The 18,657-nt window shown below is 40.9% G+C and overlaps 1 protein-coding gene across 2 annotated transcripts in view; it reads left to right on the forward strand.

Annotated features, from left to right (window-relative positions):
- LOC128542851 (serine/threonine-protein kinase Nek7) overlaps nt 1-18,259 on the forward strand; it is a 64,731-nt gene extending 46,472 nt beyond the window's left edge. For both annotated transcript variants that reach the window (XM_053512984.1, XM_053512983.1), the window contains exons 9-10: nt 13,558-13,671; nt 18,024-18,259. In XM_053512984.1, the coding sequence (XP_053368959.1) occupies nt 13,558-13,671; nt 18,024-18,134 (225 nt within the window). In that variant the 3' untranslated portion in view covers nt 18,135-18,259. The remainder of the gene's footprint in view (nt 1-13,557; nt 13,672-18,023) is intronic.
- Nucleotides 18,260-18,657: the final 398 nt, after the last annotated feature.

An 18,657-nucleotide genomic window follows, 5' to 3' on the forward strand; every position in this document is an offset into this window, starting at 1 on the left:
AGTGCAGCAGGGAAGAGCTGTGATCTCTTTAAGCATCCACTGAAGCCAGCCCCGAACACATTGCTCCCAACACTCCGAAACCCAAAAATTAAGCATTCTCTCATCTTGTCCCTGAGTCTTTCGGGTCACATGACCTGAGGGAGAACGCTGGGAGGCAATGACTTGACATCTGCTTGAGTGACAGGTCTGATGATGGGCAAACCCGCTGGCGCTGAGCTTGATGCCGACGCTGAAGTCGTCAGAGGCGAACTTGCAGCACGCAGCGTGGCTCCTAACACACACACACACACACACACGTCCCTTTTTTTTTTTTTTTTAAACAAATTCCCCCCCCCCTAGTGTTCTCCCCAAAGTATTTTATGACCCAGATTCTTTGTCTTGTTAGGCTCCGAATACAAGATTGCCATGCCACAACCCGCTGCAACTCCAAACAGCAGAAGCGCTAATTTGCAGACTTGCGCCACCTTCCATTGAGTTCCATTGATCTTCTTTGTGTGAAGATCCACCAGAACACCAATAAATTCTGCCTTTTGAAAGTCTAAATCGTTCAGCCCCTCTGCCTTGGGGTTTCGGGGTCACGGGGTCTTGGTTTCAGACCATCAATACCTGCGCATTGTATTCCTCCAATCTGCATTAGTTATTCCGTTTGATGCCGCTTCTCTGCTGGAGCTCATTTATTTGGTCAGCTGATGAGGATGAACAAGGAGAAGATGAAGGGTCTGCGCTTTGGGTTGCACCTCCGTCAATACCATCAGAGCTTCAGCCAAGCGTGGATTAATATTTCCATTATTGACACTTCACTCTACATTGTGGAGAAAGTTAGATACAGAGCCCCGGGACTTCTTCAGATATTACACTGTGTATTAATTCAGGGTCGTGCAGGTACCTGTGCATGGGTATTTGGGAACACGTCATGCTCTGTGTCAAGTCAGTGACGAAATGGAAAAAAGGAAACGTTACATCTGGTAGTGTTTGATGCAGAGAATACGGTGTGTTTTTTATTATTATTTTTTTTTAATCAGGACACTCCATGAATGGCGCCTTTCCATAAGGCAGTGCAGCATGGTTTAGAAAATTACCCACAATCCACTGTGGTGTCTCTCATTCCAGTGCCACATGAGCCAGACGGTACTTAATTACACCTGTGCTGAACTGGGTCATTCCCCTTACACATTTACTGTATTAGCTAAGCCAGGACGTATGGGCGGAGCCAACAGTAATGCTCATAGTTGATTGGTCAGATTGACTCTCAGATGATTTGTTGACTGTCTCCGTATCAGAGTTTGTCTCTGCTGGCATGAACGTCTTCAGTAGGAAACTATCATAGTGTCTGCCGAAGCAGTGTTTCACACACAGCCGAAATCCACCTGGGAACATTTTCACACTCTCACCTTAACATTCTCAGATCTCTCTCTGTCTCTCGTTCCAACACTCTTGTATCTCTTCCTCACCCCAGCACTCTTATCACCCTCTCTATCACTCTTTATCATACTCTCTTTCACCCCAACAGTCTCAGATCTCTCACCCCAACACTTTTAAATCTCACTCTCTGTCTCACTCAGTCACTCTTAGACATATCTCTTAGTCCAACACGGTCAGCTCTCTCTCTCTCTCTCTCTCTCTCTCTCTCTCTCTCTCACACACACACCCTAACACTTGCAAATCTCTCTCTATTTCGCCCAATTACTCCCAGCTCTCTCTTTCTTACTCTTTCTCTCCCTCATGCTTTCTCTCTTTCTCTTCCACACACACTTTCAGATTTCTCTCGTCTCACTATAACACTCTCAGATTCATGTCTCTCATCCCAACATCCCTATTTCTTCCTTTATTTCCCCCCAACAATTTCATCTCTCTCTCTCTCTCTCTCTCTCTCTCTCACTCTCACTGTCTCTCTCTGTCACACACATGCATTGTATCCCAATCCACTCACACCCCCCTCTCTCTCTCTGTCGCTCACTTATTCTCACTTTCTCTCACCCATTCAGCTGACGGTTCTGTTTTACTTCTGAATGACTGTTATATACAATATATAACAAGGCTATAATGGATAATTGATAGATTACGGATGAAGCATTGGCTAATTGGATAATTGCAGGAGTGTGTTTATGAAGTGGCCGTGCACATTTATGCAATTATCCAATCAGCAAATGAGTCAGGAGTTTCAAACATCGCAATGAGGAGAAATGTTATCTCTGTGATTTGGCATGGTTGGAGAGGGCTGGTGTGTGTGTGAAACTGCTGATCTCTTGGGATTTTCACACACAGCAGTTTCTGAAACACTCGAACCAGAATGGTGCAATAAATAGCAGTTCTGCGGGCAACAACACCTTGTTAATTTGCGAGGTCAGAAAGAAAGTCCGCAGACCGGTTCGAGCTGACAGGAAGTTATGGTAATTCAACTAAGCGCTCTTTAAAACCGTGGTGAGCAGAAAAACATCTCTAAATGAACGAACGAACAGGACACCGAACCCTGGCGTGGATCGGCTACAAGAGCAAAATGCCAAATCCCTGGTCTAATAATCCTACACACGAACATGCCTCACTCATCCTACAGAACGGACCGTTCAACAAATTCTCTTCGACAAGCCTACCATTTCATCCCGAGCGCGCTGAGATATGAGATTATATATTATGTCACAGCATCCTCCCTCCCTCGTCTCCACGGGAGTCCACGCTCCGGGTTTCAGTGTTGGGTTTTATGATGCCTGAAATAAAAGGGTCGACTCAGGCTCACCATATGGCCTCGTTGGTTTGTCCTCCACCTACTGTCTCCAGTCTCTATTAAGTACAGACAGTGTTCAGATTACTGGATCTGTGCTCTCATGGTCTGGCCTGGCTTTTTAAAGTGCTTGTAAATCTTTAACTACTAACTGTGTTTGGGACGTTTGGAATTTATATTAATATAAATCAAGACCTACGGAGAGCAAACACTGGCAAAAAGCTCACGGCTCAGACGTTTATAATTAATGCTCAAACGTCTAAAATGATTTCTTAACAAGAGTAACCTGTACGCCATAAAAATCATTCTTACTTTTTAATTTAAGATTTTTTTTTTCTTCTTCCAATTAAAATTTGGATCACTAAAACACTGTGGGGGATTAGTACATGTATGAGAGAAGTACTCAAACCAAGTACAAGTGCTCCTCTACAAGTAGGGGAACCACTCCTAATTTTTAAACCAGTTGAAGTCCATCCATCTATCCAGGAACCTCTGTAGTCCAACTAGGGCCCATGGAGACCAATAGTGACCATTGTATTTATTCCCATTTTTACAACTATGGTAGGATCTCCGGTCAACATTCACACACTATGGATTTTGGAACGCTAATTCGCCTAATCTGCATGTCTATGGACTTTGGAGGGAAACCGGAGAACCTGGAGGAAACCCACCAAGCATCAGGAGAACATGCAAACTCCATGCACACACTCCAAGGCAGGAATCAAACCTGGACCCTGAAGGTGCAAGGCAACAGTTCTAACCACTAAGCCACACTGCCGCCAATATTCTAAATACGTGCTCTAAAACGTACTTCAAGTACAAAAAAAATTCTCTACAAAGAAATAGATTTTTCTGGATATCTTACTGACCGAGTTACTAACAAACATTATTTTAAACTATTTTAAACACAATTGTAATTGATTCTGTTGATAAGCCTAGTAAAGAGTGATGGGGTCGAGATGCAACCTCACTTAAACGAATTTCGGGGAGCACCGTAAGCGTCTTTCTTTACCCCAGCTTAGCTAGTTGCCATAATCGCTGTCCAGTAAAATGCAAGCAGTCTACGCCATTAAACATGGGCATACTGCAAGGACACAGAATACAAGCGGGCAGGATCTGTTGCCCAGGCAACCATCAATCACTTAGTATGCTTAACCAGTCTGTGCTTTTATAATGACCTGCCAGTCATTTCTGTAAACTTGGACTGGTGGAATTGTTGTGTTTCTGTTCTTCCCACGTGGGGTAGAGCTCAGACATGATACGGTGTGAGTGACGGCATAAAGTCAATGCACTTTTGTGTGATTATCTTCTGAAAAGTAACGAGTGTCGAGTTTAAAATAAAGAAGAGTAAAAGTACAGTACAGGCTTTCATTAAAACGTAGCGAGTAGAAGTAAAAAGTATCACCTAGGGAAAATACTAAAGGGAAGTACAGCTACATAAATCAGTTAATAAAAATAAAATGATCAAGTTGAGCTTTTATTCATCACGTATACATTACTGCACGGTGAAATCTTTTTTCACTCATACCAGCTTGGTACTGTTGGAAGTGCAGGGTCAGCAGTGATGCGGCACCCTGGAGAAGACAAGGTTAAGGGCCTTGCTCAAGGGCCCAACAGCAGCAGCATCTTGGAGGAGTTGAGGCTTGAACCGCAGACCTTCTTTTTGGTAACTCCGAAAGCCTTAACAGCCTGAGGTTCCACTACCCCACAAACCAATGGACTCATGGAACTCTGGTCTTTCTATGGAACTTGAACTCTGGTTACTGCAGCAGACCTCTTCTGTACTTACCACTGGGGAGCTTAAGTACGGTAATGGAGAAGTTGTTTTTCATTCTAAACTAGTAATCCGAACATCAGGGAGCAGGGGTAGCTTGGTGGTTAAGGTGCTGATCAGGAGGTTTCCGGTTTGAGCCCCGGGGTGCCCCTGTTGGACCCTTAAGCAAGGTCCTTCACCCCCAAGTGTTCAAATCGGGCAACGAGGTGGCAATCTGACCCCCTGTAGGGGAAGCAGCTGTAGTAGCTGCCACAAAAACAACATGTATATCTCCAGGGTGAGGAAGTCGCCCGATGTGCTGAACCCTATCCCTAATCTGAAGATCAAACTAAAGAACCCATTCTGTACTTTTAAGCAAATCTCTTAGACCAGAGCTACAAGATAAATGTTACCAAAGACCTTTGAGGGACTCGAGCCAGGAGATGGATCGGTGAACACAACAGTGTGTACGCCCGTATAAACACTTATTTCTGTAGTCCATCCATGAACAAACATGCAACTGTTACTTCCTCTTACTTACAGTTACCACAAACTGAGCTTCAACTTTTAAAGACGGGATTCTGGGACTGTCTCAGTTTTCAGTCCACTGGCAAACAAACAAACAAGCATGTTGTGTTTCAGCAGAGTGTAGTAAGTTTTCAGACTGGAAACCAGTATGACGTGCCAGTCAGCTTGCCTCGTTGAAGATTCCGAAGCTCGCGTCCAGAAAAATGGACAAAGGAGATATAATATGTGACATACAGTTTGATATATGATATATGACGTTATGAAGGTTAAGGAAATCTAATCGGTCCGCTGGTCTGATATCGTCTGCCTCGGTAACATCGGATATAAAATATTCCTTCCATTCAGGGTTTAATTTGATATTTTTAATAAATGAACATGACCGTAGAATGTATGGTGTTGAATAAACAAGCTGAGAGAGTGCTGCGGTTTATGAGGATGGAGATTTCTGCTGCCTTTGCAGATCTCAGCTTTGCCTCGTTATCTTAATGAAGCTGAAAATCTGGATTTTTTTAAATTAATTTATTTATTTTTTTTACCAACACAAAAATGTTGCACTTTTTATTCCCCAGTAATAATAATAATAATATGACTCACGGATACAAATCTGTTTTCTCTGGTTCCGAAAAGAATGAAGGTTGAACTTGAGAATCTGTGTGTGTGTGTGTGTGTGTGTGTGTGTGTGTGTGTGTGTGTGAGAGAGAGAGAGAGAGGTTCTCACTAGTATCAGTCATTAAAATGAGGACATCGTTAGGGGCGGCATTTTTTGATGTGCGCTTCTTTTTATTAATCCATCATTAAAGTCTGAATGACAAAAAAAAAAAATCTATTCTGAAGAAATAATGATCCCGTGCTTTAAGCTGTGCAGATATTTGGGCCATGTAGGGTCAACTTTTTCTTTTTTTTTTCCTTCAGGTGGGGGCAGGTCATTTATATGCATGGGGGACAAAAAAAAACGATATTAATTAAGTCTGAGTTATGGTTTTTATTCCACTCGAGATCTTTACATGGTCACTGATGCTCACATTTCCCTGGTGGCCGGGGTTGTTGTGTTTCTGCCCCCAGTGTGTGGCCATGACAGTTTGTTTTTAAATGCACCCAGGTGTGCTACCAAGTCTTTTGTGTGTGTGTGTGTGTGTGTGTGTGTGCAGTCACATGCATTTCTGTGTGGGTGTGGTGCTTTTGTGGACGGGGATTGCAGTGTGAGTGTGTGTGTGGGTGTGCGCAGTCAGACAGCAGGCCAGCGCGGTGTGTGTCGGACAGCTCCGGAATAACAATGAGGAGTGCCTCTGGGCTCCGGGGGGTCAGAGAGCAAGTCAATCATCTCGCCCATCGAATCAAATTAGTCTGAAAAATTCAGGGGCCACGAGCGCAGGCCGAGCAGCTGTCAGGGCCACAAGCGGCCCGCCACTAATGAACCAGATGAATAGTGCAAAAACTCCAAAATAGAAAACAGGACAGTTGACATTTTTCATCTGTCAGCAGCAGAGGATGCATGAAAACACACTGGTGCTTGTTTAACCCTTTGTTGGCTGCAGCTGCTCCTCCTGCACTCCCCCATGCGAAAAACGCATGCTCGCTGCTCCTGAGCATGTGCAAGCAGACGCACGGTGGGGCCGAGATCACATGTGGTGTCCTGCTTGCCTTACACACACACACACACACACACACACACAACTTGCGTGCTGCAGGATGCTGCACACTGTAATTACCCCGAGGAACTTTTTTTTGCAAGAGCAGCAGCGTATCGAACAGAGCCAGATGTTGCAGTAAAACTGTCCTATTCCTTTGCATACCCATAGCTTAAAAATTCTCGTCTTTTACATGTGTGCGCAAATTTCTTTTTTTTTTTTCAGTCTGCTGTCTCACATGTGCATCGACTAAAACACACACTCAGGCATTACCATGCATGCACTGAATAAAGAACCTCATCGTATTTGTTCTGTTCAGATAGAAATCATCATCATCTTCTCTCTGGAATTATGTCCAAGTCCTAAAGATTGTGGCGAACCTCCTGATGATTGAGTCTTTGCTGGAGGGATAAAAAAAAAAAAAAAAAAAAAACACACACACACAAAAAAGCAGCATTTCAGCAGTCCATGCAGCATGAGCTGTTTGTGCGTTTCTGGGAACAGTGCTGGTGTGTGTTAGCGTGATGAAGTGTTCAGAGAATCAAAGCCCAGTTCCTCTTTCTCTTTTCTCTTCGTCTCACCACTCTTCTCCTCTGCGAATCACTCACAATGCAGACTGCAGCTCTGTCTCACTCTGACGCTTTCCTTTCTCACAGTTGTACTCACTCACTTCGTCTCCGTCTCGTTCTCTGTCCTTTGAGCTTGCGGCCGCAAAAAACAGAAGTGAGGAAATAAGGAAGGTGTTCCTTGCATTGAGGTTCCACAGGAGTGACCTTTCAGCAAGGACAGGTAGAGTTCACCTCGCAAAATCCGATTACATTCAAAGTTTAGACTTTTACGAATCAGAAATTATCAACATTGGGAAAATTCCAGCGTGGTTGCCTCTCATCTCCAGGGCTGGGGGTTCGAATCTCGTCTGGGGGGGGTTGGGTCAAATATCGCCAGACCTGTCCACTTGGAGTTTGTACGTCCTCCCTGTGCTTGGTGGTTCTCCTCCAGGGTTTCCTCGCACAGTCTGAATAGATGCATTGTGGGCTGATTGGGGGTTTCCAAATTACCAAAAGTGTAAGGTTTGCTTGACATCCCATCATCAATGGGACCCCGCCTTGTACCCCCAGTTTGCAGGGAATAATGGATTCAACAATGGATGAATGGATGGTGCAGGTAAACAGTCAGGAGAACTGGGCAGACTTGAAGACTTCATCATTGACAAGAGCCATAGCGTTGTGGCCAGGTACCTGGGTTGGAGCATCTCAGAAACAGCCGGCCTTATGGGGTATAAACCAAGAACCAGCAACTAATGGATGCACAAGTCCAACACAGGCTATGGTGTCTGGTCTAGACCAACAGAAGAAGAATTTAATGTTTGTTAGACGCCCCCACAGATTGGTAAGGTTTCCGGGATAAGGTTTCTGACCCACAAATCTATATCGTTAACCCTTTTTTTTTCATTCCAGTGTACTGTACCTGCCGATGTTTTAACCAAACAAAACGTGCCCAGAGCACGGGGTCAGGTCATATTTTTGTGGCTATACTCTAAATCTAATAAAACACATAAAGACCATCGGCATCAATTATTTCTGTGTGATCAGCGATGATAAATGACGCATGACACAACTCAAGTGTATTGTTCATCTGACTCTGGGGATTAGTGTTCATTAAGCTTACAAGAGTATTACCGAGGTCAGACGCGGAGGCCTGAGGTGCATTCGGAGTTCCCGTTCATCCCCAGAGGTGTTCGGTGGGGTCGAGGTCAGGGCTCTTGAAGCTCACGCTGGACGTGGTGGAACAGGTTTGGGCCTCTGAGCTTCAGGGAAGGGCAACAGCATTGCGACAGCATGTACAGACGTCATGTGGTTTTAGGTACAGTAAGAGAAATTAGGCTAGGTTTAACTTTAGTTAAATTTAGTGTTAGTCATATATTTTATTTATTAGTATTATATATTTATATATTTTTAAACAAGTTAACACAGCTCTTGGAGCTTGCTTAACTCAAAACAAGTGTGTTAATGCTCCAGCTAAAATATCACTCAAATATAAAATATTTGTTTATACCTCAAATTCATTTTCTCGGCTGATTTCATGTCTGCCCAAATGAGCCACAGCCCTACAGAGAACAGCAGCCAGGGGAGGGGTTCATCTTATATGAGGTCACATTAGGGGGAAACTAATTGGCTTGTTTTACCTCCAGCCAATATAAGAGTGGAGGGAAAAAAAAAGACAAAAACCAGAGAATTTTTTTACGTTCATATTTTACTTGTATACGTGCACACTGGAGACCCATCTGAGTGTCTAAACCTGCCTACAAAGTACATTTTGCATAATAGGTCCCCATAGGTCCCCTAATGGAGTTTTGTATTGCGTTTTTCCATGTTGGAAGACAGTTTGCAGTTTGCATAATCCCACACATACACGTCTGATGTATTTAATGCAGACTGATTGCTGTAACCCATGCACTTGAGTGCCTTTGGCCCATATCTTATCTTGGACATAACACCACATTGAAAAATGGAATTATGGTTCTAGCACCCGCAGGGGGGAGCAGTGGCTCGGGTTGCTATGGCTCTAGGTTGTTGATTTGAGGATCTGATGATCTGGGTTTAAGCCTTGCTGTTAGCAGGTTGCTACACCAAATACTACCCAGCCACCGCATTCAGTGCCAGTCCCAAGCCCGGTTAGAGAAATGGGAGGGGTACGTCAGGAAGGGCATCTGGCTTAAAACCTGCGCCAGGTTGTGTGCAGATCGAGTGGTCCACTGACGGGAGTGACTGAAAAAAAAAGTTCTAGGACACGTACAGCCTTCGTACACTACAGTGTAAAAGTCTCGTTCCCCCTTATTTCTTAATATTTTGTTTCTAAAGAGCCAGACTTTCTTGAATTTCAATGCAGTTGTCAGGAATAGTTCTTCAGGCTTCCTGAAGGACCAGTTTCAGAGGAATGTTTTTTGTTTGTTAAGCCTTACAGTGACCTATTAATCATTTAAGCATTAAAAAAAAAAACATTAAACTAAAGGCATGAAGCAGTGAGAAACGGGTGCAGATGATGACACATGATCAGGGCCGGTGATTAGTGTACTGCTGATGCTGAATGCTCATTGGTTGGAACAGATGAAAGGGGAAATGAGGTTGCTGCTAAAGTTGGTATATGAACAAACCCATTTCTAAGTTTTATCTTTAGACATTTTGCAGCCTTCCCTTTGGAGGGCCTGTTTAAGACTTTTCTACAGTACTGTCTATGCTATGATGTATAGCATACTACTAAGGATTATTTTTTTCCTTTTATTTATTTTTTGCAATGTAAGCTCAAGAGGTTTTAGAAGCACCATGAAACTCACGTGCATTCCAGTGTTCATTTTTCTGAGGATTTTGGCATGTAAAGATGAGCAGGACGTTTCAGAGTCTGTTCGAGTTTCAGCCTGTTCTGATGACTCGACATCACTTGGACCTTCTTTAAACAAACAAAACAAGGCTCTGAGCTCACGGCTTTTATTATCAGCAGGTGTTCTGCGGTGAGCCTCTAAAAGCCAGCGCTGCCACTCGCGTTCTGTTGCAAATCACTCACTGGTCTGTTTGTTGTTGGGATTTAACTTTGAAATCTCTAGGTGATTCAAGATTAGGACAAGGTCGCGCTGAGTCATACTCGCTGCAAAATATGGACTGAAAAAAAAAAAAAACAGCCTCGGAAATGCTCGAGTCCCGCTTAAGATAACGACAAAATGTTTTTAAAATCTCATTTAGTTACACATAGACATTCCTAGAAAGGTAACTACAAGGATGATGTCTATAATCCATCTTTATTAATAAATGTCTTTGCTGAACTGCACATTGAATGCTTGATTTTATTTATTTTTTAAACAACCTGTCAGAGGAAACCCCAAGATTACCGATAGCTAAGTTATGAAGCCGCTAGTGAAAGCCGCTAGTACAAGCTTGCTTGTACAATATCAAAGCAATCGATGTCCAGGAGTCAGGCGAGCAGGACTGAACGTTACCGTCCGTCCTCTGTTAATCACACTAATGCTAGCCAACCAAAAGAAATCTGTGAGACCTTTTTCTTATGTGAAAGAAGGCAGATAGCTCTTTACCGCCACCGTATACGTTGCTCATGAGCAGAAGTGGGAGGTAACTGAGGCTACATTTATTTTGTTATTGTACTTAAGTAGATATTTTGCATATTTTTTACGTGTAGTTTTATGAGAGGATATTTAGATTTTTACTTTTACTCCACTACAATGTACAACGAATACCTGTACTCTTACTTAACTACATTTCTGCATAGAGTCGCGTTACACAACCGCGGTGGTGTGTCGCATTTGAAGCGGAAATTTCTCCACCTGCTGTCTATTACTGTATGCTCACGTGACTTGAATTTGAAGCTGAGAACTTACATAGTTTTATTCAAGGTAACATGTAAATGGAGTACATCAGTTTTTACTTGAGTAATACTTGCTTTTGGAAGTCTATACTTTTACTCAAATACAGGATGCGTTTACTTTGCCTACGTCTGCCCATGAGCAGCATTTCAAAAATATGCATAGATTGGCAGCAAGAACCAAATCCTTGTGTTATAATCCTCGTTGTGTGATACTCGAGAGGTAGTTATTGGGTAGGGATTAGCAAGATCTACAGTATATGGGGAGTAAAAGGGGCAGGAAATGAGGTAATATTACAGCAAACTTAGGTTTCAACAGTGCTTTCAACCCTGGCTTCAACAATCACTTTTCACGCTCATTCGTTTTCTAAGAATGGATGAGTGTGGCACGGTGATGCCTAGAACCCCAAGAACCAGAATTTGACTTGCAATGCAGTCTCGTCTTGTATTCACTTTGGATAAGTACCATGTGCTAACTTTGGGTAACAAACTTTAAAGTTGCTACAAAAACCTAAAATCCATGTAAGAATGCTAAAACATGAAAATTATATAAATATTAATAAATCAGATAAGTTTATCATTATGTTGCTCATTGCTAGAGCTGTGAATGGTAGATAAATTGTTAATTTGATTAGATTTTTAGGTATTGCTATTTTATCAATTTGATTCCATTCAAATTTCTATTTGATTTATTCCAGACAGATTTTCAAATGATTAAAGAAAACCTACAAAAATATGTAATAAACATTAAAATGTTCTGAGTTGTAATTGTTTAAATGTCACAAATCTTACGTTTGTCCACCCTCCAGTCCAGTAGGTGGCGGTACCGCACATAAACTCAAGAAGAAGACACCATACCGTTGTAAAAGACAAGTATTTTCAAGAACACGGAAACGGTTTATATTTTCTGCAAAAGCTGTGCTAATTTTTATTTTTAAAGCGTTTGTCAGTTTTAGACCGTTAAACATTTGTAAGTTTAGCTAAATAATTGAAGAACTCGATCGATTTTGAATATAAAATAAGATTGTAATGGTGCAGGCAAAGTGAACCCATGATACAAACCTTTAGCGCCATGTGTTCAGCACGCTGCGTCTCAGCTGCCTGATATCTTCATCAACCCCGGAGCCGTCCTTCAGCGAGGTCTATTATTTACTGTAGCAGAACTCCAGCCAGTCTGTCAGCTACCGCTTGATGAAGATTGAGCGGCCGTGCTTCCATTGTGTGCGTGCGCGTGTGTGCGTGTGAGAGAGACTAGAAAGATCGAGAGGGTGTATGTCTGAGAATGTTATACGACAAAACCACAACCGCTTTCTCGAACCTCATTGTAACACTTGAAGCCGCACCCATGGTCTGGTCTGCGCCGGTCCGTGTTCCAGTTCTGCAATAGAGCTTAGGAAATCTTGCATAAAGTTTGCAAAAAAAAAAAAAGAATGTAAAATATTACAACTTTTCCAGACTATATTTTATATTGTCAGTGTTAAAAATATGGGATTAATTATTTTTTTAAGAGAGACGTCTGGAAACATCTCACGCTTAAATTCCAGATAGGATATCCCAGATCTGTTCATCGTTATAATCGTTAAGGTTAATTATTTATTCAGAGCAGTTTGTGTATTTAAGTCATTGAATTTCGTTCTCATGTATGTGTGTACTGTATTCAACTGATGCTTTATTATATGTTATGAATACAATTTTGTATAGAATTAAAAACTATTCATAAATTGTGTATCATAAATTGAGCCCCGCCCAATGTGTAGCCAAATTATAGACATTAAAATGAGTTTGATGATAAAAATCTAAATTTATGTAAAAGTTTGTGAAATTTATAACTTTAATTAATTAAATTATTTATTTTTATTTGACACTGCATGCACACCTGATTGTAGTTGTCAGTTTTGTCAACAATTGGGGAACATGGCAAGACGCACCAAATTTCAAGTTTCTTTGCACGTTTTCAGTTATTTATTTTTATTTTTTGCTAATTTTAATGTTACTGTTTTAGTATTAATCCTGAACTACCAAGTTAATGAAAACGAGATGGCAACGAGGTTTTAGTTTTAAATGTTATGACAATGCCTTGTGTTTTGGCGGCTCAGTGAATGTCGACCGGAGGACGTCCCACGGTTGTACAAAAAGGGAATAAATGCAGTGTTTATTATTGGCCTCCACGGCCCCTAGTTGGATTAAAGAGGTTGTTAGAAGGATGGATGGATGGATGAATGGATGGATGGCTTGTGTTTTAGATTAAAACTGCAAATCTGTTGATTTAAATTTTTTCATTTTGCTCAATGATATGGAAAAAGAAATGACATTTAAAATGTATTGTTTTAATCAGACATTGTTTAACTGGATTAATCTTTTCGACTGGAGGCCGAGTGGCCGAGTCTACTGCTAATACTACCGCTACACACACCTGACGTTTGTAACAAGCCTTCCGTCAGTGCCACTATATAATCTATTCATGTTGCACAACAAAGCCTGACCTGTACAGTGCATGTACAGTACTCTCCATGCTTATTGAGGTTTCTTACTGCTTTCTGTTTTTCCCCGACTCTCAGATGGCTGCTCTTCAGAGTCCATTCTACGGGGACAAGATGAACCTGTACTCGCTGTGTAAAAAGATCGAGCAGTGCGACTACCCTCCTCTGCCATCTGATCACTACTCGGAAGAGGTGAGACGTTTCAGATCAGACTTCACTCATGTTACGGTTTGTGTGCAAAATGCATCAGAGTAAAGAAACTTCCGCAACGACAAGAAAATAATGGCAGTGAACAGAAACCGGTTTTCTAAGGAAATCGTAATCCAGATATAGAAAGCGTAAATCACAGATGGTGGTTCTCAGACTTGCTTTTGTAACCACAGGTAAAAGCGCACAGGCACAGACTCCGCTTTTGAATTTCCTGATGTCATATTATGGAAATTTTTCTTTCTGTTTGGAGAGATATTATCAGAAACCTCAAATTAGTTCTTTTTCTACAGACACAGCAACACAAAAGAGATTTTGTTTGCAATAAGCCTTTAAGCATGAGTAATTTTCTCCCAAGATTTTGTCCCTAATTTGCTTTGTAGTCGTTTCCCAACTCATCGCTCTAACAGGACGCTCTCCCATCGAGTCAACAGCTACCAAGCGTCCAGGGTGAAGACTGTCCCGTGCTTCCTCAGAGACACTTTCTCCAGCCGACCGCATCTTTTTGATTAAATAAAAAGTTCATATGGGGGCTCGTGTATAACACGCTAGGAGAAAAGCGCTATCTGCCTCCTTCCACTCGCGTTATGCCCATGATTGATGTAAAAGTGCGAGTGTGCCATCCGTCATCCCCGACAGAGCTCTCTAGACTCCTGACTGCAGATTTTTGTAGAAACAACCAGGAAGCGAACTCTTGACTTTTGATAATAGGATATAGGAGTTAATAGTTAAAAAATTAAAACGAATCATTATCCAATAATTACGTTTATTATGGGGAAAAAACGATTTGGATCTATATATTTAACAAGTTGTTTAACAGAAACGCGTTAATGGGAATGTAAGAGTGCACGGCTCTCTATTAGTCGATGGGGTCTAGTTCAGGTTTGATGCCTCTAGGGGCAGCAGCAGCACTCGTATTATTATTATCATTATCATTGCATTGTATTATTATGATGATGATGATTATGATTATGAATTATGGTTATTATTATTATTTCCAAAATTTTGAAAAATAAAGCACGCATTTAATGTAATATAATCTGTGCAATTAGTAATTGCATGGTGAGTTAAAAATACTAAATAATTACAGTAATAGTATCCTTCAATTAATTTCATGTTGTAGTCAAATATATGAAGCTGTTTAATGAAAACAGTGATTATTATTATTATAATTATTATAATAATTATTATTTTTTTACATTTTCCTTAAGTATACCAAAGATTAAAGTTCCTTATCAACTGTCCTGATTTTATAAATATCCTGATTTATTTTACATTTTGTTACAACTCTAAACAATCTAAATTTTAAAATGAATAGATAATTCGTAAGCTCGTACCACAAGAGTCGCTATGCTGCCTGCCAACGCGGGATAGTTTCGAGGATTATAGAGGAACTAAAACATTGTACCACCTGAAATGTGAACATAGAGTATATAATTTAAAAATAAATATTAATAAAAAAAAGATTGTGTGACGATACCTGAAATACGATACATCACTCAATAGATCTTTCGCCATCTCTAATAACACTGATAACACTGAGTGTAAGAAACTATGAATGATGATTTGATTCACTTTAGATGAGAAAGTCGTTCTTTACAGTATATACACAGTAGTTTACAAAATAAAAAATGGCAAAATATTGTTGATGACAGCTGTTTTAAAGGTTACTGTTTCCTTAAACCAGGTCTCAAAGCTTCTCCGAAGTGTGTGTGTGTGTGTGTGTGTGTGTGTGTGTGTTAATGCTCAAGCGGACATAGATAAAGCTCTCAGATAAAGCAGCTTTTAATTCCTTCCATCCATCAGCTTCACTCCTCTTCCAAATATGCTGTTTCAGTGTCTATGTAAATGAGTGGGCGGGGATCTTCTTATATGATGTCACAATAGGGGGAAATCTAATTGGCTTGTTTAAACTACATTGATTACAGAAATGGAAAAAGAGCATAAACAGGATTTTAGTGTACACACACTGGAAACCCAAATGAAAGTTTCCAAACAACAGACACAAATTTAGCAAATAATAGGGTTCCTTTAAATTACATGACGGTCAATTATGCGTCAGTTCTTTTATTTGAATCATCAACATTGAGAAAAGAGAAATTTTTGCAGCTTAAATAAACGAGTTAATTAAATCACTGAATAGATGAAGCGAGCCGGATTTTGTGGGTACTTTAAGGCTAAAGACAAGCTGTATTGCTGTAACAGTAAGAGGTCTGAGTAACCAAACACACCGTGCTGTAGTTCAGTCTGCTCAGACGTTCAGGCTTGTCTAGCTGACCTGTTATTGTGTGCTTCTACCAGATCTGTGGTCTGGAAATAAAAATACCGTGACGTGTTTTAACAGTCCGTCCTGTCTGAGCCCAGATGATGAAGCATCGCCCTGACATTAGTTGTACGTTTTCTAAACCGCCACCCGTCGCCGTCGTCATCAGCATTAGCGCGTGTCATCGTTCTCCGTTCAGTAGATCCGGACCGCTGAGACTCCACACACCCCTCGCCCACCCGGCCGCCCCGACACCCCACCCAGCCCCGAAAAAATGCGCCCTCCAGCATAGACAGAGGGCCTGCATCCATCTCTGTCTGCGTTTAAACAATGCTCCTGAAGGCGAACGGCAAAAGACTGTCAGTCGCTCGGCTTTGGTGTGTCATTTACCGTCTCCTGACAGACAACCCCTTTCCCTCATCAGAAAATCTGCGACTCTCACCCCTTTGTTTTTTTTTTTTTTCAATGTATATGAATATTTTACATATCTGCATCCTGATTTGCTTTACCCCCCCCCCATCTCTTGCGCACACACACACACACACACGCACACGCACACACACGTACACACACGCACTCCTCAAGCCATCCTTTTTTTTCTTTTCTTTCCCCCTCCACTAATTCTGCGGCGAGCTGGATTTGCATTTCACATGCCGCGCTGATTAGGAGACAGCAGCAGCAGCAGCAGCAGCCAGGCCTGCGCTCGAAAGAGCCGGTTGCCATGGTGATTAGGTATTTGGGGAGAGGGGTATTTTTTTTTCCCTTTCTTTTTCTTCTTTTAATGATGCCGTTGTCGGGGCTGAGGTCGCTTCTCTGTCTCTCAGTAGCGCGGGAGTGTGAATTTTGGGGACTCGCTATAAGTGTGTGGAGCAGCGAGCATGTAGAAAGCTTTAGCCTTATTTCAAGCCTGTTTCTCGGCTCCTGAAGGAAACGTGACTTCACACGCAATCTCGGACGGACTCGGGTTCAAGGCTGGGTTGGGAAAAAAAAAATGTATTTCATATATATATATATTTAGGGAGAGAGAAAGATGAATACACAAATAATGTGTGTATATCAGTGTGTGTGTGTGTGTGTGTGTGTGTGTGTGTGTGTGTGTATATATATATATATATATACACACATACATATACACACACACACACACACTGATATACACACATTATTTGTGTATATAATATTATGTATATGTGTGTATATATGTTTTTATATATATATATGTATGTATATATATATATAAACGTGTGTGTGTGTGTAAAAAATACATATATAAACTTATATACACATGTTCTTTAGTTACTGTGTATGTTTAGTGTGTGTGTGTATGTATATATATATATATATATATATATATATATATATATATATATATATATATATATATACAATGTATATACACACACACACTTCAGGGTGAGAAAATTTGTATAAATATTTTAATACAAAATTTTTTGCTCGGGTTCAAGGCTGGGTTGAAAAATAAATAAATAAATAAATAATGGGAATACTGGGAAGAGAAATAATGTGTGTATATAAGTATATATGTTTTTTTTTACACACACACGCGCACACATATGCTAACTATATATATATATATTTATGTGTATGTTAGTGTATATATATATATATATATATATATATATATAATATAAATATATTTATAATTTATTATTAATACAAAATTTTTTGCTATACATTTAGATAGATAGATATGTATGTGTGTGTACTCATTTTTCGGCTAACTCTGTGTGTGTGTGTGTGTGTGTGTGTGTGTATATATGTTTTTATATATATATATATATATATATATATATACACCTGTGTTTGTGTGTGTGTGTAGGTGTGTCTATATATAAAATGTGTGTGTGTGTGCCTGGTCAGTGTGGTGTGAGTTTATGTGTGCCAGTTGTGTGTGTGTGTGTGTGTGTATTTCTATTGTTTTTGCATTTCATTTAATTAAATCAGTCATGTGACAGGATGTGACGCATGTGCGATGTTTAAGTGTACCCTTACCTCAGCATCGTCATCCTTCACTTATATCATTTCTCCTCTTTTCCTTCTCCTCCCGACTCAGCTGAGGAAGCTGGTAGATATGTGCATCAATCCGGATCCGGAGAAGCGGCCTGACATCACCTACGTGTACGAGATCGCCAAGCACATGCACGGTCTGACTCTGACCAACTGAATCCATCCTCCATCGTCTCCTCCTGTCTGTAACCCACTCTTCTCGGATGATGTTCGCCAGCCATTTTGTATTTTTTATTTTTAAGGGATTTAAAAAAAAAAAAAGAAAAAAAAAGAAAGAAATAATAAAGAAATCTTTGATGGCGCCATCGGTTCATGTTACACAATCACGATCACGATCGCTTCTTTACTTTTTACGAGGAGCTTTAATCCAAAAGGGTGGCTTTAACGAGTCCTCACGTCATTAGTGACTGTTAATTCGACTTCTGTGCGGCGGCGATGCCGGCGCCGAGTCACAGTAGGTGTACTTATAGTGCTACACACACTCACACACACACTTTCGCACACACTTGTACATGCACAACTTTCCAACCAAAGATTTCTACAATAGAGTTAAAGATTAACTATGCATAAAAAGGGGATATATACGTGGCTTTTATTTTATTTCCGAACAGAATTCGCCTTACACACAGAGCAAACCCGAAGCCTTAAATCTCTCTCGTTTTTTTTTTTTTGGGGGGGGG

The sequence above is a fragment of the Clarias gariepinus genome, chromosome 15 (genome assembly GCF_024256425.1).
Source record: "Clarias gariepinus isolate MV-2021 ecotype Netherlands chromosome 15, CGAR_prim_01v2, whole genome shotgun sequence".
In the NCBI taxonomy this organism is placed as follows: Eukaryota; Metazoa; Chordata; class Actinopteri; order Siluriformes; family Clariidae; genus Clarias; species Clarias gariepinus.